Source organism: Chelonoidis abingdonii, chromosome 1, assembly GCF_003597395.2.
Source record: "Chelonoidis abingdonii isolate Lonesome George chromosome 1, CheloAbing_2.0, whole genome shotgun sequence".
Taxonomy (NCBI): domain Eukaryota; kingdom Metazoa; phylum Chordata; order Testudines; family Testudinidae; genus Chelonoidis; species Chelonoidis abingdonii.
The window spans coordinates 324,366,976-324,391,016 of NC_133769.1; the positions used below are offsets into that span (position 1 = coordinate 324,366,976).

Here is a 24,041-nt window from a genome sequence, read left to right on the forward strand (position 1 = left end):
CTCCTAGTTCGTGTCGCTCTCATATTTGAGGTAGGCAGGTGAAGCATTAGGGGGTCTTTTGCCCAAGGACCCCTACTGGAAAGTTGGGTACCAACCGGGATTTGAACCCCGGTCTCTCGTATCAAAGGGCGGTCTCCCATAGCAAAGGGCAGCGCTCTTAACCACTACGCTATCCAGTCGCTGTAATATATATTTCATCTTGAATGGGTTGCCACTCTCAGGCTCAGTATAGCCAAAACTAAGTGCATAATATAATGTCCCCGACTCTCTCCACTACCTCCCTTCTGTGGTCTGACTATTCTCCCTGTTACACAGACTTAATGACCATGGGGTTGTGTGGGGGTATGTGTGTGTTTGACTCTCTTCTTTCCTCTTTTCCCTGTGTCTGGTATGTAACCAAAGCCTAACACTTTGTCCTCTACACATTTGAAGTCCTCAAGACAGTGTTGAAAACAGGATACTGGACTTGATGCACCAGGATGGCTTTTCTCGTGTTCCCCTTTTCCTTCCAGCGCCAGTAGCCAAAATTTATTTGTCCATGCCTTAATCATCCTCCTCCTTGACTGAAGTTCCTCCAATCTTCTAGATACTCATTGTCCCCAATCTATCAAAGCTCCTGGTTGTTGGTTTGACACTCATTTCATTGTGTATTACCTCCTTTTCCTTGCTTTTAAAATCCTACATCATTCACCACCTATCTCCTGATAGGTCGTGGTGGGCAAACTATGGCCCCGCGGGCTGGATCTGGCCTACCAGCCATTTTAATCCAGCCTTTGAGCTCCCGCTGGGGAGCGGGGTCTGGGGCTTGCCCCACTCCAGAGCTCCAGCTGGGGAGCAGGATCCGATGCTGCTCCACGCAGCTCTAGTAATGCCATATTATGTCCAATTCAGACAAACTCCCAGAGGCAGAGAACTCTACATTTTAACTGTGAAGAGCCATCAGCATACACAACACTCTATAAGTCAGGCCTGCATAACATGTGGCCCACATGGGCTCACTGTGCAGCCCATGGGCAAGCGGCAAAGTAGGGCTGTTGGATTCGCCTCTGCCCGGGGGGGAGCCGCATCTCAAAGTCCCATGCATGCCACTGTCCAACTGCCCTAACGGCCAGATCTGCCCATGTCTCTGTCTCCTGCTCCCCCCACCTGGACTAAAGCAGGTGCGTCACTTCTGGGGCCCGCTGAGGTGGGAAGCTTTGGGCACAAGGCAGAGCTATAACTGCTGAGTGAGGGGAGGGGCGCCCGGCCTGGGCTCGAGCCGCAGCTCGGGGGAAGGGGTGAGACTGGGCCAAGACCCCCCCTTCGGTTGGGGGCAGGGCGCCTACTGCGCTGGTTGGTCCCAGGGCGGCCTCTGTAGTGATGGGGGCAGGGGGGGTTGAACTGTCTGTGGGCAGCCAGGAAATCCTCAGAGGAGGGAGGGAGGTGTGTGTGTGGGGGGGGGGGTGGCACCTGCCCTGCCCCAACTGCTGCCCCCTTCCCTGGTTCAGGGACCTTGTCCCTCCCCGACCCCTATCACACTGCTCACCCCCGCCCCATGCTCCCTGCAGTCCCTGTGTTTGGGGTGAGTGAGTGGGTGGGTGTTTCAGCAGGGCCAGGGGGTTTTGACCCTCAGCTGTTTTCTTTGGAGTAATATGGCCCTCGCTGCTTTACGAGTTGTGCAGGCCTGCTATAAGGACTAGAAAACTAAAAGCAGGGGAGGTAGAGTTGAGAAATCATACGCTCTAGCTTGAGACTGAACGTTTACACTACAATTAAACAGCCCCATAGCCCAAGTCCCATGAGCCCAAGTTAGCTGATGGAGGCCAGCAGTGGTTGTTTAACTGCAATGCAGATATACCCTTAAGGTTGGCAGGGTGAGAACTTCTCTGCAGACCTCAAAACAAGTCAATATCACAAAGTGAACTTTGCATGGCTCGTAAGAACCAAAGATCTCTCTAAAAATCATCATACCCCAGTGTATCTTTCTTACGTTACTACTTCAGCATTAACATAAATTTATCTAGCTGAAGTATGGCAAACAGATACTAGAAGAATCTTCTAATTGCAATGAATACCAATTTTCTAATGCTCAGTCCACTGCTCTTATTATTAGACTACACTCCTTTATTGCTTTTAGTTCCTACTAGTATTCATCATTTCAACATAATAAAAAAAACTTGAATTTTCAGGATCATGAGAAACAAATTTAAAATTGAGGACAAGTTAGAATTGCAGTCTGAATATTGAGAATGACTCTTCAAATGAATATTCTTAGTGATTTGAAGCCATAGATTATTAGCATACATATTAGCTGATTCAGACAGACAGACAGACACACACTCCTCTCTCTTCCCTCCACCCCATTTCCTTACATTAACGGCTAATGCACACAGCTGGTATTGTTCTAATGTGATGATTTCATGGTAACAAGGTTCCTGTGCCAGCTTCACAACAGCACTAGCAGCAGCCAGCCTCAGACGAGACATATCGGGTTTACTGAAAAACAAGCACAGAGGTAGATGGGTTAAATTACTGCAAGATTATTTAAGTATCTGAGTCATGGAATCAAGTTCCTCAAGTTTGAAACAATTTTTCTCCATCATGCTGAAAAATGGCTCAGGTGCAACAGTGAGGAATTTGAATGGCCTTTGCTTTCTGTACACAATAATTATGTAAGTAACTGAAAAGTAAAATTAGAACCTTGAAAATTAAAACATCTCATGGAATCTCTACGCATCCAGCGGTTTGCATAGTACCTCTGCTATACCTTGTGTTATTTGCTGTATGAAAGGGATTAGTTTCCAAATTCAGGACAGCATAATCACAACCTACTTAGGGTACACCTATACACTTGGGCACATTTCCCCCCAAGGGAATTAACATCCTTTGTGATTTCCTCAAAAAGTTTCACATGAGAAAATGGTTCCAGTTTGCCTTATCATAATGCCTATGTATTAGCGAACGCTAGCACAATATGTGTCATGTCCTCATGTATACTAGGGCTTATGAAATCTCAGTATAATGGCTAAAGCATTCCCTCTCCTATGAAGCCAGATAAAGGGATCTGGTGAGTCAAACCAATTATCTTTCCATGTTTTAGGAGTACCAGTAATCGGTTTACATGCTCCCCTAATCAGGCATTTGCTATTTTCCAACTATGGTTGGATTTTTGGTACATTGAGTAATACTATATTGACAAAGATCATAAGAGTATAAAATAGTTTCCTCAACTTATTTCTGCAAATTCATATTGACCCAATCTGTATAAACTTAATCAGTTTATTGCTAGCCATCACGGACTTTCAAAACTCTGTCTCATTTTTGGGAAATTAGCATTTCTTTTGGCCTTCTGTGCATCTAATTGTCAAAAAATAAATACATCTCAAAGAGTCTCATGTCTCACACAGGCTCTGGCTTGGGCCTGGGCTCTAGTGTTGACTGCAGTAACAAGCAAAGCTTTTCCCCCTGGCAACTTGTAGTAGAAAACCGATCTAATTAATGAGGGGATAAAATTACTGATATATGAAACATGACAAATATTGAACGACTTAATCTCTCAGATATTTATGGAGCAACAGCTACCAGACTATTTTAAATCCATCTTCATCATGAAATATATATTTAAAAGTTGGGGTGATTAGGAAGAAAAGATTGTACCTGTATTTATTAATAAACAGAACATGACAGAATACTTGGAGATTTTGAACATACTCAAATTGTCTAGTCATGTACCTTAAAGTTTTAAGGGGGTTAACTAACAATTTTTTTGAAGTCATGTAGAAATGGAATACAACAACAACAAAAAGAGGGCCTGAAGAATGATCCTGGAATTTTCTAGTGCACAGTGGCTTCTAACTAAAATAGAATGGAAAAAAAATTAAAAGAAAAAACCAAGTATGCTAACTGAGTCACATGCATTAAGTACTATGGGTTTATAACAGGGGTTGGCAATCTGCGGCTCGTGTGCCAAACACGGCACAGGAACCGATTTTGAGCAGCCCCCAGTCTCACTCAGCCCCCGCTCGCCCACCACTCTCCCATGCGGGGGCAGAAGGCAAGAAGCTTGGTTCTGCGGCAACCAAGCTTCCCTCTCCCCCGCTTCTTCCCCCAGCATGGTGCTTTCCTGCCCCGCCCCCGCTCCTTCCCTGCACCAATCAGCTGATGGCCTGTCATAAACAGATAGCTAAGGGTTAATGTTTCTTTTACCTGTAAAGGGTTAACAAAGGGAACCAAACACCTGACAAGAGGACCAATCAGGAAACCGGATTTTTCAAAGCTTAAGGAGAGAGATTTGGGGGGTTTCTTGGTCTTGGGTCTTTGTCTGTTCTGTGCTCTCTCAGCTATGAGAGGATTTATTTCCAGTCCTTCTACTTCTGTTTCCCAGTTGTAAATACAAAGGTAGCAAAGTATAGTCTTTTAAATTGTTTTGCTGTATTTGCATCTGTGTATCTGTGGTGGAGTCTTTATGTGTATTTGGCTATAAGTACTTTTTAATTGTATTGCTTGGATAAGGCTGTTTATTCATTTTCTATAAGCTTAAAAACCCTGTATCTTACCATCTAGATCACAGAGAACGTTATTCTATTCTCTCTTTTTTTTTTTTAAAAGTTTTGCCTTTTTAGACCTGTTGATTTTTTTTTTTCTAGTTAACCACCAGGAAATGGTGGGAGAGAAGGAAAAACAGGGGGGAGGGGAAAAACTGCTCTCTGTGTTTAACTCTCCTAGTGTCCCAGGGCGGGAAGAAGCTAAGGGGGAAGAGAGAATCTTTTCTGTTTCCTTGTCTTTAGGTTTGTCTCTTTGTGGAAGAGAGGAGACATGCTTCTTGGTATTGTAATGTAAAAAGAGGTTGCATCAGTAACTCTCAGGTTAGCCCAGAGAGAAAATTCTGGGTGGGAGAGAGGTGGGGGAAATGGTTTATTTCCCTTTGTTAGGAGACTCAGGGCATCTGAGTTTTGGGGTCCCACAGGGAAGTTTTGGGGGACCCAAGTGTACCAGGCACTAAAATTCCTGGTTGGTGGCAGCCTATCAAATCTAAGCTGGTAATTAAGCTTAAAGGCTTTCATGCTGGTACCCAATCTTTGGGACGCTAAAGTCCAGATTTGGAAATTATACCGTGACATGGCCCTAGCGAGGGGGAGGGGGGAAAGAGCAGCAGTGTGCAGGTAGCTCCGTAGAGGAGACAGAGAGAGGTAGGGAGGGAGCCTTGGAGAAGGGGGTGGAAAAGGGCATATCCCTTCCAGCCTCCTGCCCTGAGCCATTCAGAGCAGGGGGCTGGGAGCACCCCAGCCCTGACCGCCCCCCCTCCAGTCTTCTGTCCTACACACCCCATGCCCCCAGCTCTCTGCCCTGACCCCCACCACACACTCAGCATTCTGCCCTGCAGCCCCCATATACTCCAGCCCTCTGTCCTGAACCCTCTCACACCCAGCCTTCTGCCTTGTACCCCCCCCACCACAGCCCTCTGCCCTGACCCTTGACCCTCCACACACCCAGCCTTCTGCCCTACACCCCCCACACACCAGCCCTCATCCCTGAACCCCCCTCCCCCAGCCCTCTGCCCTAACCCCTGAAACCTCCCCACCCAGGTCTGAGGTCCTGGCTGCAGGCCCTGCTCAGCCCGCTGCCAGCCTACGTAAATAGAACCCCAGGCTGGCGGTGAGCTGAGCAGGCAATTTAATTTTAATGACGCTTCTTAAACATTTTCACAACCTTGTTTACTTTACATACAATAGTTTAGTTATATAATATAGACTTATAGAAAGAGACCTTCTAAAAATGTTAAAATGTAATACCAGCACGCAAAACCTTAAATTAGAGTGAATAAATGAAGACTCGGCACGCCGCTTCTGAAAGGTTGCCGACCCCTGGTTTATAAAGAATACACTAAGTCTTGCCAGACAAGTTTGCTTTTCCTTGTGGTAGAAATATATTTGTTGGTGAAAAGAAAGGATAAGCTTAAGAACTCTCAGTTTTACTCGGCCATTTGACAGTATCACAAAATCTTATTTTCAAAATTAATTCAAGTCAGATTTTTACATGTAAACTGGCTAAATTATTAAACAGTTCAAATTATTCATATTAAATATTATTTGTATTATAGCACTGCACAGAAGCCAGAATAAGATCAGGGTCTAACTGTGTTAGAGACTATACAAACACATAAGAAACAGTCCCAGCCCTTAAGCGTTTACAATCTGAATTAAAACAAGCCACAAGTGGTTGCAATAAGCAAATGAATTAAGAATGTGGTGGGGGGAAGGCCAGAGAGATGAAGCTAATAGCAATCACACATGGTGTATTGTATAGCAGAAGACATTGTAAACAGAAATATGAGGATTTAAGAAAGGGGTTCTGATATAAGCTATATATTTGAAACTGCAGCAAAGTGAGACCAAATGGGCAGATAAATTGTGGGACTGGAGTACTCAGTCTTAATTTTGTGAAGGTCTGTTGTATATAATCTAAAGATATGTCTTCAAAGCACTTGTAAAAATCAATGGCTTATAAACTTCAATGTGAACTGACATTTTCTCTCACTCCACAGACTAATACTTAGGTATGTCAGAAAGAAATCCTCTTCTGAATGCACAGCAGGTAAATGAAAGTTGTCTAACCCTCTAAATTTCTTCCAAGTCGCATGGAGCTAAAGGATTCCTTTGAACAAAACTAAACCTTTGGCAATATTGGGTATCAAGCTGGAGCCTGAAGGCAGCATTATGCCTGAATCTATAAAGCAATGGCAGCCACTGAAACAGTATATTTTTCTTTCATCCAACTCTTGGTTTTCCTCTGCTAGTTTCATTTTTATGTAGGCCTTCATTCTAGGTCAATGGGGATGGCATGGCCCTTCAATATTCTTATTTCCAAAATGCAGTTTTATAAGGGGTGACTTTTGGGACTTACTGCCAGTCAGTACTTCAGTGGGGCTGAAGATCTCTTCAAATAGATTCTTGCCCTAGTATCAGAATTTTCACAGCTATTTGCAGCAGCTGGTGTCCTGTGATATTGCAGTATCCTACTGCTCTTTTCACAAATACTTGAGCAATATTGTATTTTTACATTTAATGCTTTATTTAGATCAAATAAAAAACAATATTCAAACAGCGTGGTGTGGCAGCTTTAACTTAAATTGTTTTAGTTTAGCCTATTTTAATTAAGTCTCAAGCTTTTCTAAAGAAGTATTTAAATTTAAATGAGTATCATCATCAAGGTGAATAAGCCAAAAATATTTCGTCTGTACATGTGCTAACACTGTATGCATAAAGGAGTATAGTTGCCATGTAGAAGATTTACCTGGAAGCTAAAAAATAAAGCATTGAAGCCATCTATCCAAAGAAACTGTATATCTGAGAAATATCTCACCAGTTGCAGTCTACCAAGTTTCTTCAGCCATCTGCCCCATGGTTTAAATGGAAGGTGTCCAGTGTCTAAGTGTTTTCCATGTGGTGCTCAGACTGGAACCAAGTTCCTACCTACATATGACGAAGTCTGGACTTGGCGACTTTCAGAGCATGCTGCAAGGCCCATTTCCCTATACTCTCTGTAAAGAAGTGGGGCTGTATAAGTGTAAGTGAGAAGAGAGTGGTTAGAATCTTATTTATGGTGGATAGGAGATTCTCTTGCCAAGACAGAGAGACATTCTTGAGGAGGCGACTGAGGAAGAAACCGACCTTAGTCGCAGAGTGAGTGCATATCCTGGATGGATACTGTGATAGCAGTGTTTGATACAGTTCAAGACCCATCTGGAGAGCCTTTGGGCTGATATATGACTGTGCCTTTAGATCTATTTGCAATAGAAAGAACAAACTTAGGAGATTTCCTAAAAGCCTTTATCCTGTCCAGGTAGAAGGCCAGAGCTCTTTTAACATTTAGCATGTTAAGTATGGGCTTTCTGTTATTGAGGTGAGGCTTAACATGAAATGTTGGGAGGTGAATTGGTTGGTTTATGTGAAAAGATGAAGTCACCTTGGACATGACCTTTGGGTGTGGCCTCAGAGTAACCCTGTTGTGAAAGAAGACTGTAAAAGGGTGGTGCATCCATAAGCTTGGTTATCTCCCCTATTCTCCTTGCCGAAGTGAGAGCAACTAGAAATACAGTCTTCAATGATAGGTTTGTGGCCATAGGTTCAAAAGGCAGTCCAGTCAGGGTCTTTAAAACTGAGTTCAGGTCCCATGTTGAGATGGGATGTATGGACTGAGGAAAGAGGTTCGCTATGCCCTTCAGGAACCTCTTTGTTTGAAGTGTGAGAAAACTGAGTATCAATCTGTTTGTTGATGGAAAGTCACTAGGGCCGCCAGGTTTACTTTGAGTGAGCAGAGAGAGCCCTGACTTATTGAGAGTCTGTATGCAGCCTAACACTGCAAGGAAAGTAGTAGATGCCAGGGTAATTTGTCTGGAATTGCACCAAACTTGAAACTTGGTCCACTTTTCTAGGTAATTACGACAGGTAGCCGATTTCCTACTGTTTATTAACACTTCCTGTACCTCCAGAACAGGAGCTTTCTCTATGTTGGAACCATGAAGGAGCCAGGCTTTGAGCCAGCGTATCCACAGGTTCAGATGGAGAGTGCATCCTTTGTTCTGCAACAGAAGGTAAGGACTGAGTTCAAGAGGGATCGGTGGACAAGCCACCAGCTGTGACAGGTACGGATACGACGTCTGTTTTGACCAGGTGAGAGCAATCAGTATGTCGTTTGCTTTTTCTCTTTTTATTTTTAACAGGACCTTCAACAGCAGAGGGAACGGTCGAAGCCGTATAGAAAATCCTCATCCCGTGGAAGAAGGAGAGCATCCCGTAACATGTGCTGGCCAAGACATGTCCTAGAGTAGTAGCATGGGCATTTCTTGTTCAAGTAAGTGTCAAAGAAGTCTATCATCAGTGTCCCTCACTGACAGAATATGCTGTGAAATACTGCTGGGCTTATTTCCCACTTGTGGTCATGTGAAAACTTGCACCTGAGGCCTTGGCTACACTGGCGCTTTACAGCACTGCAACTTTCTCACTCAGGGGTGTGAAAAAAACACCCCCCTGAGCGCAGCAAGTTACAGCGCTGTAAAGCGCCAGTGTAAACAGTGTCCCAGCGCTGGGAGCACAGCTCCCAGCGCTATAAACTAGTCCCCACAGGGAGGTGGACTACCTGCAGGGCTGCGAGAGCTCTCTCCCAGTGTTGGCGCCGTGATCACACTCGTACTTCAAAGTGCTACCGCGGGAGCACTCCTGCGGCAGCACTTTGAAGTTGCAAGTGTAGCCATACCCTGAGACAGCCTGCTGTTGTGTTCTGCGCTCCCGGTAGACAGGCCGTTGATGTTACAAAATTGTGGGATATGCACCAATTCCACACCTTTAGTGCTTTTGCGCAGAGAGCAGATGATCTCGCAAGCCACTGGAAGATTTATGCAGTACATGTACACAATGTTGTCTGTCATGACTTTCATATGTGTACCTCTGATCGGTGGAAGAAAGTAAGCACAAGCATTCCTGACTGCTCTGAGTTCAAGGAGGTTGATGTGGAGAGTCACCTCTGCAGGTGACCATTTGCTGTGAGTCATGAGGTTGTTGAGATGGGCACCCTCTGAGGGATATGTCCATAGTGAGAAGTGTCGGGGGAGGGAGAACTGTGTGAACGGGAGCCCTGTGCAAACGTCTGCTGGGTCTTTCCACCAGTCCAGGGAGTGTTTGACCCTAGAAGGCATCGAGTGAGGTGTGTGTAAACGGTCTTTGTTTGGCTTGAAAGACAAGCATGACGTTTACAGGCACGAGATATTACGAACACGCCAGCCACCATGTGCCCCAGAAGCTGGAGCTAGTGTCTGGTCAATGTCTGAGAGCTGGTTGGCACTGTCTTTAAAAGCAAGGACAGGCTCTTAAATCTGTGCTGTGGAAGGAGCGCCTTTGCTTGCAGTGAGTAGAGATTGGCCCCTACAAATTCCAAGCATTGTATTTAAGTTAAGGTCGATTTTTGGACATTGATTTGTAGATCCAGTTTCATAAATATGTCTATAGTTCCATGGGTGGCCTGTAGAGCTTCGAAGGAGCGGGCCCTGAGGAGACAGTTGTCTAAGTATGGGCAAATGATGATCCCAAGTATGTAGGTGGGACAGCATTACACAGAGGACCTTGGAGAATACTCTGGGAGCCAAAGAGGCCAAAAGGGACTGATACAGCAGTCCAGTCCATCTGAAGTGCTATCTGGAGCACTGTTTTGGCCACTAACTATCCCTCGTTGATAATGACTCAGAATTGTTCCCACTGTGATTCCACTAGATGATCAATAAAGGCACTGAATTTAGCATAGTTCATGTTGTTGTATTTTGCTGTTAGGGCTTGGTAGTTTGCAATTCTGAATTGCAAAGTAGCAGAACAGTAGGCCTTCCTCCCAAATAAATCAAGGCGCCTTCAATCCCAATCATAGGCAGGGACAGCTCCAGCCCCAGCACGCCAAGCACGTGCTTCGGGCGGCAAGCCGCGGGGAGCGCTCTGCTGACACCATGAGGGCGGCAGGCAGGCTGCCCTCGGCAGCTTGCCTGCGGAGGGTCCGCTGGTCCCGCGGCTTTGGCAGGCCTCCCGCAGGCCCCTAGAGCCGCCCCTGATCATATTGAGTGGATTTGGAATGATGTCAGCAACCACAGAAATTCACTGCGTCAATCAATGGAATTAGGTGAAGGGTGGGAGAAAACAAATTCCATATCCCAGGGGAGCAGAACATAGTACTTTTTATCAGTCTGTCGGCGTGGCCGATGCTGACATTTGCCATATGAGTTTAGCTGGATCCAAATGGGCCTTGTTGATAGGGAGGGCTAGCCTCAAGGAGGAGGATGTATGGAAAATACCTAGCAGCTTATGGTGAGTGTATTACCTCCTCTAGAGGTATTTGTATGGTATTTGCCACCCTTGTCATAAGATCTTGGAAGAGCTTAAAATTGTCCATCATAGATGATGAAAGGGGCATAATCATCTCTTCTGGAGGGGAGGAAGAGATGTAAGAATGTGGTACAACATCCTCCTCTAGTCCCACTTCCTGCTCCTCCAGGATCTTCTCAGAAGGTTCCGAGGCTCTAGATGCAGTGGTTGTGGGAGAATGCCTCAGAGTCTTTCAGCATGTGACACCAGACATGCAAGAAGGCATGATGCCTATAGGCCAACCATGGATCCCATTTGGCCACCCCTGGATCCCAGTAGGGCCACTGGGGCAATGGGAAAGGCATGTGAGGTGGAGCCCATGGCTGGTCATGGTAAGAAGGAGGAGCACAATAGGAGTGATGAAAGAGAACCTCCTCCTGGTCTCTGTCCAAATCTCTACTGAAAAGTGGTGGAGCTGACATGAAAACTGGAGGTGCACAGCTCAGTGGCAGTGGTGAGCCCTAGGCCTGAGATTTGCTCAGTACCAGGGCCCTGGTACCAAGCAGAGGAGACTCTGGTGCCTCAGGTACCATAAGGTCCTTAGAAAAATCTAAACTCCTGTGGTGCTGCAGTAATATCTACTGTCAGTGGTTGCTGGTGTTGAGTTGATGGTGCTGAATCGACTGGAGACCTGGACTGCAAATGGTCTGATGATGGCTATCTCGCAGTTGCCTGTGCTGGGGGCTTGTGTACTGGAACCATCTGCCCAGAGGTGGTACAGTCTACGCCCCTGTCCCTGACCGGCAGTACTGCTGCTTTGGTGCCTGTGTCCACAGGGCCCTCGGGCTTACCAAGAGTATCTATTGCACCCTATCCCACCCAATCTGTGAGTGCTGTGTTTACATACCTTTGATACCAAGGAGACTGAATGTGCTGGGTGGCAACTGGACTCCCAGCAGGGAGCTGAGAGCCCAGGTTGCAGCCTGGCTCCCAGTAGGGAACTCAGTGCTGAGCGAGAGCCCAGGCTCTCAGCCTCTCCCCACACTGCCCCGTTAAGTCACTGCAAGCACTCCTAGTGAAGACACAGACAGAAGGAGGGTAGTGGGGTCATGGAAAACCACAGTAATTACTGCAGTGGCTGTTTGTCGACTTAAGTCTACTTAAATTTGTAGCGTAGATGCGCCCTTAAGAATAAAAGCACTAAAAACCAGCTAACACCACATTTCTAAAGAAATAAAGTATCTGTAAATGGGCTGCTAATCACTCCATCTTTAGCCAGCGGCAGCTGAAAAGCAACTGAGAGTGAGTCTCCCCTGAAGGCAGAGCACGAGGACATGAGCATGCATGTGCGGACCAAATGGACACTGTTATAAAGATTTCCGATCAGAAGCGCAAGAACGCACATACGCCTAAAGTGGAATTCCCATAGGGATACTACTTGAAGAAGAATTACTACTAATTAATTCCTTCACAGTCAGACTTCTATATATGGGTCATATGATGGTATTTTAAATTTAAGAGTGTTATGATTACCTACAAGTTATACTAAAATAGAATTCTCAGCTTGAGTGCAGTGACTAAAAGTTAAAATATTCTGTTTTACAATTCTTTACCCTCTGGACTGGTCTGGTGTTTCATTTGCATAATCACTGTACAGTCATTTAGCTATATACCAAACATGCAAATCTCTTTAATTTTGACTACTGTAATCCCTCTCTGCTCTCCATTGGTTTCTGTAAACAGAATTTTCAACGTTTGCCAAGAACAATGATGGTGAACTTGGCTCCTCACTTGTGCTTGAAGAAAGATTAAAAAGTTAACACAAAAATAAACATTAGCAATCAAACCACATGGGCTAACAACTAGATGAAACAAGTTGTTAAAAAGCTAATTTTTACTTATTTCCCTCCTCCTCTTCATCCTTATCTCCCTTCCTAAAAGCAGAGTGTCTTCAGCTACGCATAAAGTGCACCACAAGGTAAGATTTTTTTACTTTTGTTTAAAGTCAGTTTAGAAGGAGAAATTGTGTAATTTTTCCTTCCAGTATGAGAAGTAGTTCAGAATAGAAGGATGAGAGAAAAAGTAGAGGAAAAAGCACAACCACCATCTACTATGATTTTGGATTATATTTATAGTAATAAAATAAATTTGAAGTTGCCTGGACTTTTTATCTGGGAATTTAGCCTACAGTACCATTACCTCATAAAAAGGTAAATTTTATAAATAAAGTACACACCTCTACCCCGATATAACACGGTAAAGCACTGCTCTGAGGGGTGGCGGTGGGGGCTGGCTGCTCAGAGAACACTGCTCTGAGTGGCATGTTAAGGATGGGAGGTGGGTGGGCAAGCGGGGTGAGGAGGCAAATGGGGAGGTGAGCAGCAGGCAGGAGGGGGATGAAGAGGCAGGCATGCAGGAAGACAGCAAGCAGGAGAGCAGCAGTCAGGCGGACGCAGGGAGGTGCGCCAGACAGACCGTGAGGAGACTAGCAGGGAGGCGAGCGGCAGCTGGGAGCGCTGGGTGGATGGTGAGGAGACTAGCGGGGAGCCTGATTTGTCCCAGGCCCCACGCCCCTCTAGGGACAGCTCCGACACGCTGCTCTGAGCTGCATGTTAAGGGTGCCAGACTGGGGCTGAGGGGTTGGATAAGGAGCAGAGGGTCTCAGGGGGCAGGCAGGGGACAAGGAGCAGGGGGGCTGGATGGGTCTGGGATTATGAGGGGTCAGTCAGGGGGCAGGAAGCAGGTGGCGTTGGATAGGGGGAAGGGCCAGGCTGTTTGGGGAGGCACAGCCTTCCCTACCCGATACTACACTGTTTCACCTATAACGCAGTAAGATTTTTTTGGCTCCCAAGGACTGCGTTATACACCTCTACCTTGATATAACATATATCCATACATCCTAAGTGCCTTTAAATTTTTCTTCTCCATACAGTGTGCATTGCTCCTTCTAAGTTGCTGAAACTGTTGAGCAATTATATTGTCCGAATAGATGGTTTCACTTAATTGCCAATGGTATACCTAATTTTTCCCTGTTCTGTCAAGTCTCCATCACTGTGCAATATTGTTGTTAGCAATCTCAGAGTAGAGGTTCCTGATTTACTGTGGTTATTCTTCATTCCTAGCAACCATCGAACCATCATCTTAATGGCCTGGATCTGAAAGAAATGTTCACAAGTAGTATGTTAATTACGCTCTGCAAATAAAATTTTAAAATAATCTCATAGTAGCCTAATCACTTAGCAATATAATCTTCTCAAATGCTTTAATTAGGTAGAAAACATATTCCGCACAAGCATGTGAAACATGCATTCATCATCATTACAACATGCATAGTTTCTAAATTTTCTTTGAATCTAGTTTAAAGCCCTCATCTCTAGGTTGGTGAGTCAGTGTGTGAAGATATTCTTCCCCTTCTTGGTCAGATGGACCCCATCTCTACCCAGCAGTCATCCTGTTCAGAACAGCATCCCATGGTCAAGGAAGCCAATGCCCTTCTGCAGACAAGATCTGTGCAGCCATGCATTTATCTGCAGGATGCACATGTCCCTGCCTTGACCTTTACCCTCAACTGGGAGGATGGACTGGACTGCCACCTTTGCTCCAGACTCCTTCGCCCTCACTCCCAGAGCCCTGTAGTTACTGCTGATCTGCTCAGGGTCAGACATGGCAGTATAATCAGCACTCATGTGGGTGAACAGCATAGGGTAGTGATCAGAGGGACAGATGAACCTCAGCATCCTTTCTGCAACATCTTCAGTTAGGGCTCTAGGCAGACAGTACACCTCCTGGAATATCATGCTACTGTCTGAAATGGCAAGCAGAAAGCCTCCTCCTCACAGAGCAGCCAATTCTCCTCCTTCCTCCTGTGCTCCTGTAGTCACCTGTAGCTCGCTAGCATACTCCTTCTTGGATGTCTCCATGTGGATCCTGTCAATGAAGTCCTTATGCTCCTGATACATTTGCAGATGAGACACCTCCTCCTGCAGCTCTCTTATATGCTTCCTATGGGGCTACACCAGTGGTTCTCAAACTTTTGTACTGGTGACCCCTTTCACACAGCAAGCCTCTGAGTGCGACCCCCCCATATAAATTAAAAAAATGTTTATATTTAACACCATTATAAATGCTGGATGCAAAGCAGGGTTTGAGGTGGAAGCTAATAGCTGATGACCCCCCATGTAACAACCTCGCATTTGAGAACCCCTGGGCTACACCAACAGATACCTCTCACTGAAATAAATTTAAATAAAGGAAGCGGAGTCTCTCATCCTCACTACTATTGTGAGGTTTTGGGTAAAATACAGATAGGTGGGCTGTTTGGTTCAACTGAAATTGGGAAGAAGCCTGGGATGTAATCTCAGGTAAACTGTCTCTGTGAGAGATAATATAAGGTGGGGGAACTATGAGATCCCCAAGCTCACCCACTCTCCTGGCCAATGTACTAAAAGTGACGAAAACTACCTTCACTGTTAAGTGTAAGAGGTAGCAGGAAGCCAAGAACTTGAATGGCAGGTTTATAAGTGCCAGTAGCACAGAGTTCAGGTCCCATGCAGGCATAGGTTTTTATACCAGCAGGAATGTTCTGATAATGCCTTTTAGAAACTTTACTGCTGTGAGGTGGCTGAAAACTGAGCAGTTCTCCACTGGAAGATAAAAGATATTAATAGCTCTTAAATAATAACTGTAGTGAACTGACAGTTAGGCCAGATGAGTTCAAGGGGAGTAGATACTCCAGGATAAGAGGAATCCTGGATTCCTCCCGAATCCTGCTGACAACACAAAGAGAACCCCTTCCACTTGGCAGTATAGTATCTTCATGTAGATTTCCTGCTACTGAGAAGGTCAGAGGAGGGCCAGTCTAAGACTCCTCTAGATCTGTTGCCCATTCAAAAACCAGGCCACCAGATGGATGGATACATGGTTGGGGTGGCTGGTGCTGCCTCTGTTTTGCAACACTAAACCCAGAAATGGCTGTAGCTAAATGCAAGGGTGAGAGGCCATCTGCAGGATCATCATGAACCAGAACTGCCTCAGTACCCATAGTGCCATTATAATTACTGCTGCCTTGTCCTTCTTGATCTTCTGGAGGATGCAAAGGAGCAAGCGCGATAGAAGGGAAGGCATACAACAGTGGCTCCAACCACTACACTATGAAAACATTCCCTCTGGATTTATGTCCTGGGCATCCCAAGTGCAGTAGCTCAGGTATTTCCTGTTTTTCTGGGTTTCAGAGACAGATCCCAATATGGAAATCTGCATTGCCAAAAAACGTGCTGCATCACTGAAATGTGGAGCTCTCACTTGTGATTCTTGTGAAAATCCCTGCTAAGGCTGTCTGCTAGGGAGTTCATTTCTCCTAGTAAGTGCACATCAGAGAGCGCGATCAGATACTGGATGAACCAGTTCCAGATTTTGATCCCTTGAACCCTGAGCTGAATGGTCATCCAGGTGCATTCCCTATCCCAGTAATGGGATATCCATCATAAGTGTCTTCCTAGGTGGGGCTGGAACAAAGGGAATGTCTAAGCAGACACTGGCATTTGTCTCCCAGAAGGTGAGTTTTGACAGAACACCGTGACGAAGTGAGAACCATTTGTCCAGGGAGTCTGTGCTCAGAGCTACACATTCCTCAGTCATGCCTGGAGGCACCGATAGGTGAAACCTTGTGAAGGGGGTCACATAGGTGCAAGAGGCCAGGTGGGCTAACATGACCAGAGTGTCAGTGGGGCTATGTCTAAGCTGAGAAATTAAGACTCATGATGAGGAATCTGTCCTGAGATAACTATGCCCTGTCTACAATCGAGTTCAGATTCATTCCAATAAATTGTATCACTCTTGTGAGGGTTAAAGTGGACTATTCTTGATTTACCTGAAGTCCCAAGGAGTGACGCAGGTCAAGTAAGGAGGTGATTGCTGCCTGTACCTTCTGATTCGACCGTCCCATGAGCTCCCAGTCTAAGTAGGGAAATATTAGGCTGCCTTTAGGTACAAGCAGACTGCTTACCACAGCCATCAACTTTTGTAAAGGCCCTCTGGGGTGTCAAGAAGCCGAAGAAGAGCACTCTCTATAGTGTGGGGTGCACTGTAAAGGAAATGCTGTGTGAAAATACGTGTCCCTCATATCAAGAACTACAAGCCACACTTTCACTGAGGGAGGGGATTACTGCAGCCAAGGTAATCATCCTGAATCTTCAATGGCAGATGAAGACATTCATCTGTCTGAGGTCCAGGATGGGTCTCCAGGCCCTTTCTTTTGGGGGATTAGAAAGTATTTGGAGTAAAGATCCTTTTCCCTCTGTTGGAGAGGTATGGGCTTCTATTGTCTCCAGCTGAGCCAGGGAATCCAGTTCTCGACTGAGATCTCTCTTCTGAGAGGGGTCCCTGAACAGGGAGAGAAAAAGGGTGATTGGGAGAAGGGGCAGAAAAGACTCTGTGTAGCCACTTGAGATGATGTTGAGGACCCATTTGTCTGACATGAAATGCTGCCACATTGGGATGAAATGAGCAAGGTGGTCAAAGAATGGAGTGGGAAAAACTGATTCTGGATAGACTGGTTGACAGCTCTTGAGTGGCCCATTAAAATGTCTACTTGGTAGATGACTAGGTCTGATGAAGACATTATATATATGGAGATATACCTATTTCATAGAACTGGAAAGGATCCCGAAAGGTCATTGAGTCCAGCTTCCTGCCTTCACTAGCAGGACCAAGTACTGATTTTGCCCCAGATCCCTAAGTGGCCCCCTCAAGGATTGAACTCTCAACCCTGGGTTTAGCAGGCCAATGCTCAAACCACTGAGCTATTCCTCCCTCATGGTGGTGTTGCAGTGTGTCTGTCATCCTGTATCCTCTGGTGTCTCCTCGGAGGCTCACAGAAAGGCTAAGGGTCAGTCAGCATCTATGGGGCAGTGGCTTAGAAAATTTTCTCCAAGATGCTCGGGAGTACAAGTCCAAGGAGCAGAAGGTGTCACAAGAATGAAATAATTCGTCAGTCCTCAAGGCCTTCACTCCTATCTCCTTTATTTTAGGGGATGGGAGGACAATCAGCAACGGAATAGTTAATGTTGGCATAGCAGCATCATCACTGTCCCTTAGAGAGATCACACTCCAGTGAGATTAAAAGGGAACAGGGGAGTTCACCTCTTCCAGTCATTGCTTCAGTCTGCCTGACAAACCTGACATTGGTTTACACTCAGTTCATGTTTGAAAGGTTCTCTCTGTAGTTATGGGACCTACCAATCTCACTTTTAAAAAATGAAAGCTTACATTCTGCACACGTTTCAGTTAGTCAGAAGAGCTACAGAAATATATCATGCAGGACAGATACATCCTGTGAGACATGTTTGACACCTCTAGTGTAGAGGATGCAGCACAATCACTGAAACAGTGGGTTACATATGCACGTATATTTCATAAATAAGCATAGAAAGGATAAAGATATAGCAGGTTATTTCTGAGAGGCAGTGTGACTAAGTAGATGGGATTTTAACCTGCCATAGTAGAGAACTAGGTTCTATTCCCAGAATATGTAAACTGTCGCAATGAGGCATTGCTTAATAATAAAAGATGTGAAAAATGAAATGTCTTAAAATGTTAATGGTTTTAGGTGAGCCGACATCATCAAGCAGGGAACCAGGAACACAAGCCACAGGAGTGAAATGGCACTAAAAAGCAAACAAAAATGTTAGGATACATAAGGAATGCCAAAGCAAATACTACTGAAGATATTAAAATACCATTATAAAAATGTATGTCCAGCTTAATAAAATGATTCCACCTCATAGTTAGTACTGCACTACAGAGTTGTGTAAAAATGCTTACAATTTGGTGGTTGCATTAATATTGTTTAGCTCAAGGGTTCCCAAATTGTGGTAAGTGTACCACTGGGGTACATGAGCACAGTGGAACAGGATTCTGTAACAGGGTAGTCTGTCCCCTTTAAGTGGCAGTGGGGCCTGGGGCTAGTCAACTTTTATTCTATGACATGACCCATTTAGGGAAACAGGTATTCAAGACAATAGAAGACTAGCTGCGTAATAAGAGCCAGGGTGTTAATGAAGTAGCTATCTCCTTAACATGATAAACCCCAGCTGCTAAGTGACTCCCAGTACAGGAGACAGGACAGACAGCCAGGAGAGTAGAACTCCAGAGAAGCATCAAGTCAGGAGAATAGGATGGGATGGGAACAAGAATCAGAAGGGAGACAGGTGAGCTATGGAAGACAGTCTGAATCACAGGCCTGCCTCAAGAAGGATACATGTGGGGCCCCTGAACCAAGGTAAAAAGTGTAAAAACACCAAGAGATGTTTCGTGAAGCAAGACTGGACCTGGATACTGGTGGGCTAGGAAAGCCCACTTAGATGGATCATGGCAGAGCCCCATGAATGAGACCTGCGGAATCCCAAGAGGAAGGAGTTGCGAGTCCAAGGCTACTCTGACAAAATCCTTATTTTATTTAAACCAGACATTTTTAGTTTTAGAAAGATCATAGGGCAGAAAGATGTGAAGGAAACACGCAGAAAAGAATGACAATTATTAATGGTAGCTTTAGGTATACAAACATTAATTCACAATTATGACGACAGTGAATATACACCAACAAAAAGTTTTAAGAGCTACTTACTTTGACAAGCGTTTCAGGAGAAACTTCCTCATCTGGAACCCAAAGTTTAGTTGTCTTTTTCCCAGGAAGCTAAATCAAATTTTACATCTTGTTACGTTTAGTTTATTATACTATTATTAATAGGATACTATACTATTAGCCAACTATAATCTTATTTGCTTCTGCGTGCTTTTAAAGACAAACAGCAGCATTCATTGGTTAACTATTTTGGAACACTAGGACATGTATTCACTATTGAAACAGCCAGTTTAATCATACTGAATAAGTTTTTTTGTTTTTTTTTTTAAACTTATTTAATTTTTCTATTTCCTAAGAGAAAGCAATTGCTTTAAAGCATAAGCCGAACTGAAAGTTAAATTCTTGTGTTTACAGATCTGCTAATTATTTCAAAATTGGAATAAAACCTTCTTAAAATGTCAAGTTCTTGGACCAAGCACAATGGAGGAAATCCTGACCCAGCTTGAAATCAACGACAAAAATCCAATTGACTAAAATGGAGCTAGGATTTCACCAAGCGGGTTTAATATTTTTAAGAATTAGACAGTCACTTGCTGTGATCCATGAAAGGAAAAATGATTCTACACTATTGAGGGGAGGGGGAGAGAAGAAAGCCCTCTTAGCCCTTATTACTGCATACATTTCCAGTCAAGTTAAAAATATACATGTCAAAACACCAAAATCTCAAGATGTATATAGACATGCTACTAATTTTTATAACTAATTTTCTATTTCCTGAGTATCTTACCAAAGGAAAAAAGTCAGTTTCTCAAAAAAGGCACAAATAGTTTAAAAAAAGTACTTACCCTGTCATTCATTAGCAAATCTTTAACAATAAAGGTGGCTACCAAGGATTTCAAAGGGGCAGCAAATTGGTCTGGGGCCAGCATGGCTATATGACCAATAGAAACCAATGGTGTAATGAGATGTTCAAGGTTGCTTGGATCAAGGCTCTTATGCAGTGGCTAAAAGATAAATATAGGCAACAAATTCAGATCATACTAATCTAATCAGTTTAGCTATACCAGAATAGTAATTATTATTGAACACTAAATTCCGTTCAATGAAAAGTTTCAGCTGCTACTTCCAACCATGTGTTCTCTCTCTCTCCCCCTCCCTCATACACACACAACTCTCCCCCCACCCCAAGCCTTACAGGAATTATGAGTTCATTAGATTAATAGATATATTTTTGTGTGTTAAATTGATGTCATATTCCAGCCCTCAAAATTACTTGTCAGTAGTGGACTGATTCTTCTTTGAAAAGTGATTTAAGAACCTTCGAGATGAAAGGTACTATATATGTTAATTATAAAGGATGCTGAACACAAACTTCCATCAGTCCCATTTAATCCCATTTACCCTGAGCTTCCAATGAAAGCGAATGATATCCACTGTTCGCTTTCCAAATACAAACTGAACCATCAAGGACTGCTTGCTCGAGCCAGTAATCTCTACAAGGTAAGCATAGATCCTCTACCAGAATCTGTTCAACCAGCAAGATTGGAGCCCTTTAATAGGACCTCTGCTGCACCAACAAGAACTATCTATTTCAGATTGAAGGGAGAAAGGAAAAAAGTTCATTTCCTAGTTCTATGGCTTGGGTACTGGGGAAGGACTGATAGTGGTAACTAATCTTGAAACACAAGTTATTCTAATACTCCATATTTTAACAAAATAATAAAAATACAGAGGCATAAATATGAATGCGCAATATGACTATTAAAAGAAAAATAATTAAAATCTTTTCTTCTTACCTCAAATATCTGTGCAAACTGTGTTTCTTTGCTGGAAAATATTGCATGGATGCAGTGAATGGCATACTTGGCCTGACGAGGGGGGCCTTTTTTAGCTTTGTGATGCAAGACTGGGAGCAAAGCACTAAAAATAAAAAGCGAATACTTAAAAATTGTAAGTTTGCTACTTTACGTGCTTTCACAATACAGCTATACAAAAGAACTTTCTGATTTGTACAGATGACTGGGGGACTCCTTGGGAAATTCAGTTTTTTCCCTGTCCATCTCGCTCTACAAATGTTCTACAAACGTTAAATATGAAAGAACATCTTTCCAGCATTACAAAAGTGATTAACTTAGGAAACAGGTTGTGGTAACTGAAGTACAGTAATATGGATTTAGTTTTCAGACACGCACACTATGTATACATAGCCAGAAAATTTGAAAGTACACTTTTACCTCGATATAACGCTGTCCTTGGGAGCCAAAAAATCTTAATACATTATAGGTGAAACTGTGTTATAGTGCACTCGCTTTGATCCACCGAGTGTGCAGCCCTGCCCCCCGGAGCACTGCCTTACCACATTCTATCCAAATTCGTGTTATATTGCGTGGTGTTATATCGAGGAAGTGGTGTAGGAATGTCCGTTGGTCTGCACACACACCCTTGGTTCACCTCGTGGTTTTCTGAGGTGATAAACAGATGGGCAGATCAACTGCCTCTCCAGTTCCTTCTCTACCACAAATCCAACAGATCCAAAGCAAAGGGGAAAGAGAGTGGGAAGTGGAATACAAATCGGCGCTATACATCTCAAAGAACCTCCAGTTATAGCCAAGTAACTTCCTCTTCTTTTTCGAGTCATGGTCCCTATTGTACACCACTGAGGCTGATTAACAAGCAGTACCTCAGTCGGAAGAGGGTGCAAGGATGAAGATGGAATGGTTAAGTGAAAGACAGGTGCGCTGAAGGAAGAATCTGCCACTGCATCCTGCACCAAGGTGTAATGCGTAGCAAAGTCGTGTACTGAACTCCACAAGGCTGCTCTGCGTATGTCCCCAAGAGGCATACCATTGAGGCAGGCCATGGTTGAAGCCTGGGCTCACATGGAATGAACTCACACCCAAAACTGTGGAGGAAGTCCTGATAACTGATAGAGCAGAATGCACCCTGAAATCCACTTGGAGATCCTGTGTGTGGAGACTGTCACAATAGCTGAAAGAGCTACAGGTCAGGCAAACAGTCTAGGAGATTTCCTGATCGGTCTTGTCCTCTGCAGGAAGAAAGCCAAGGCTCAACAGACAGAGGGAGTAGAGATATAGTTCCTCTACTGAAGTGTGAGGGTTCAGAAAGAAAGCTGGTAAGAAAGTGAATGGGTTGATTAAGATGAAATTGAGAGACAACCTTTGAAAGAAATGTAAGATGCAAGCACAGGGAGATTTTATCTTTATGGAAAGTGGTAAAAGGAGGAGCTGTCATCAAGGCCCCAAGTTCACCGACCCTTCTCACCAAAACAACAACAAGGGGCTCTCATAGAAAGGAGGGGGACAGAGCTCGCTGCCAGCAGCTTGAAAGGCAGTTTCATTAATGTGGACAGAACTAGGCTGAGGTCCCACTGGGGAGTGATGGGTTGAACGAGCAGGAAGGTTCTACAGGGTGTGTAAAGAGTGCCCTTCCACTGGGGGAGGGAAGGAGTCAATTGCTGCTAAGTGAACACTGAGAGAGTTGATGGCAAGACCTGATGCCTTCAATGACAGGAGGAAGTCCAGAAGGAGAGGAATCCTCACCTTTTTTGGGGAAAGCCCCTTCCACCGGGCCCAGGAGTTGAAGCATTTCTACTTGGCCTGGTAGGAATGCCTAGTGCACTCTTTCCTGCTGCTGGAGAGGATGTTTTGCACCTCTGATGAACACTCCCATTCTAGGAATTATGCCCATAAAAAATGGATGCCCACGCTTTGAGGCGAAATGTTTGTAGACTGGGATGTCTGATCCTGCCATTGTGCTGCAATCAGTAGATCAGGGAAAGAAGGAATTGGAATTAAGCGATGGGAGGACATACGGAGGAGGGTGGGAAACCAGAACTGTCTGGGCCAGCAGGGGTGATTAGGCTGATTGTTGCCCTGTGTTGTCTGATCTTGTGGAGTACTCGTGGCAGGAGTGGAAGAGGAGGGAGGGCGTGGTTGAGCTGACCAGTGAAGCATGAGAGTATCATCCCAAAAGTCAGGACCAAGATCCCCCCGAAGCAGTGTGTGTTCCATTTGTCCTCGGGGAAAGCAAAGAGGTCTCTGATTGGAGTAGCCCCCACTGGTCGAAGATGTTGTGCACTACAGTGTAGTGTGTAGTTCCCACTTGTGGTCAAACACAAACCATCTACCGAGCATGTCTGCAATCACATTCTGAGGCCCCAGGAGATAAACTACACATAACAGGATCTGGTGGGCGATGCACCAATTTCAGCAGTTGACCGCCTCTGTACACAGAGTAGCAACTTGGTGCCTTGTTTGTTGATGTAGTAAGCGGTGGTACTGTTCAATATAAGAATGATGAACAGGAGAAATGCTCAGAGTTCCAGAATGTTGATGTGTATCCTAGATTCCCAAGTTTCAGGGGGTAGCCGTCTTAATCTGCATCCACAAAAACAACAAGGAGTCTGGTGGCACCTTAAAGACTAACAGATTTATTTGGGCATAAGTTTTGTGCATGTAGATGCACGGCCATGCATCTGAAGATGTGAGGTTTTTTACCCATGAAAACTTAAGCCCAAATAAATCTGTTAGTTTTTAAGGTGCCACCGGACTCCTTGTTGTTCTTCTAGATTCCCAAGAAATCCATATTCCTTAAGTCACACGATATCACATGTGTGCTCC

General features: G+C 44.6%; 1 protein-coding gene across 4 annotated transcripts in view; it reads right to left on the bottom strand.

Moving 5' to 3' along the window:
• PDS5B (PDS5 cohesin associated factor B) overlaps nt 1-24,041 on the bottom strand; it is a 281,843-nt gene that overhangs the window by 73,734 nt on the left and 184,068 nt on the right. For all 4 annotated transcript variants that reach the window (XM_032781999.2, XM_075061644.1, XM_075061643.1 and 1 more), the window contains 5 exons: nt 21,198-21,321; nt 20,247-20,405; nt 19,444-19,512; nt 13,839-13,975; nt 2,352-2,475 (listed from right to left, as the gene is read on the bottom strand). In XM_032781999.2, coding sequence (XP_032637890.1) covers nt 2,352-2,475; nt 13,839-13,975; nt 19,444-19,512; nt 20,247-20,405; nt 21,198-21,321 — 613 coding nt within the window. The remainder of the gene's footprint in view (nt 1-2,351; nt 2,476-13,838; nt 13,976-19,443; nt 19,513-20,246; nt 20,406-21,197; nt 21,322-24,041) is intronic.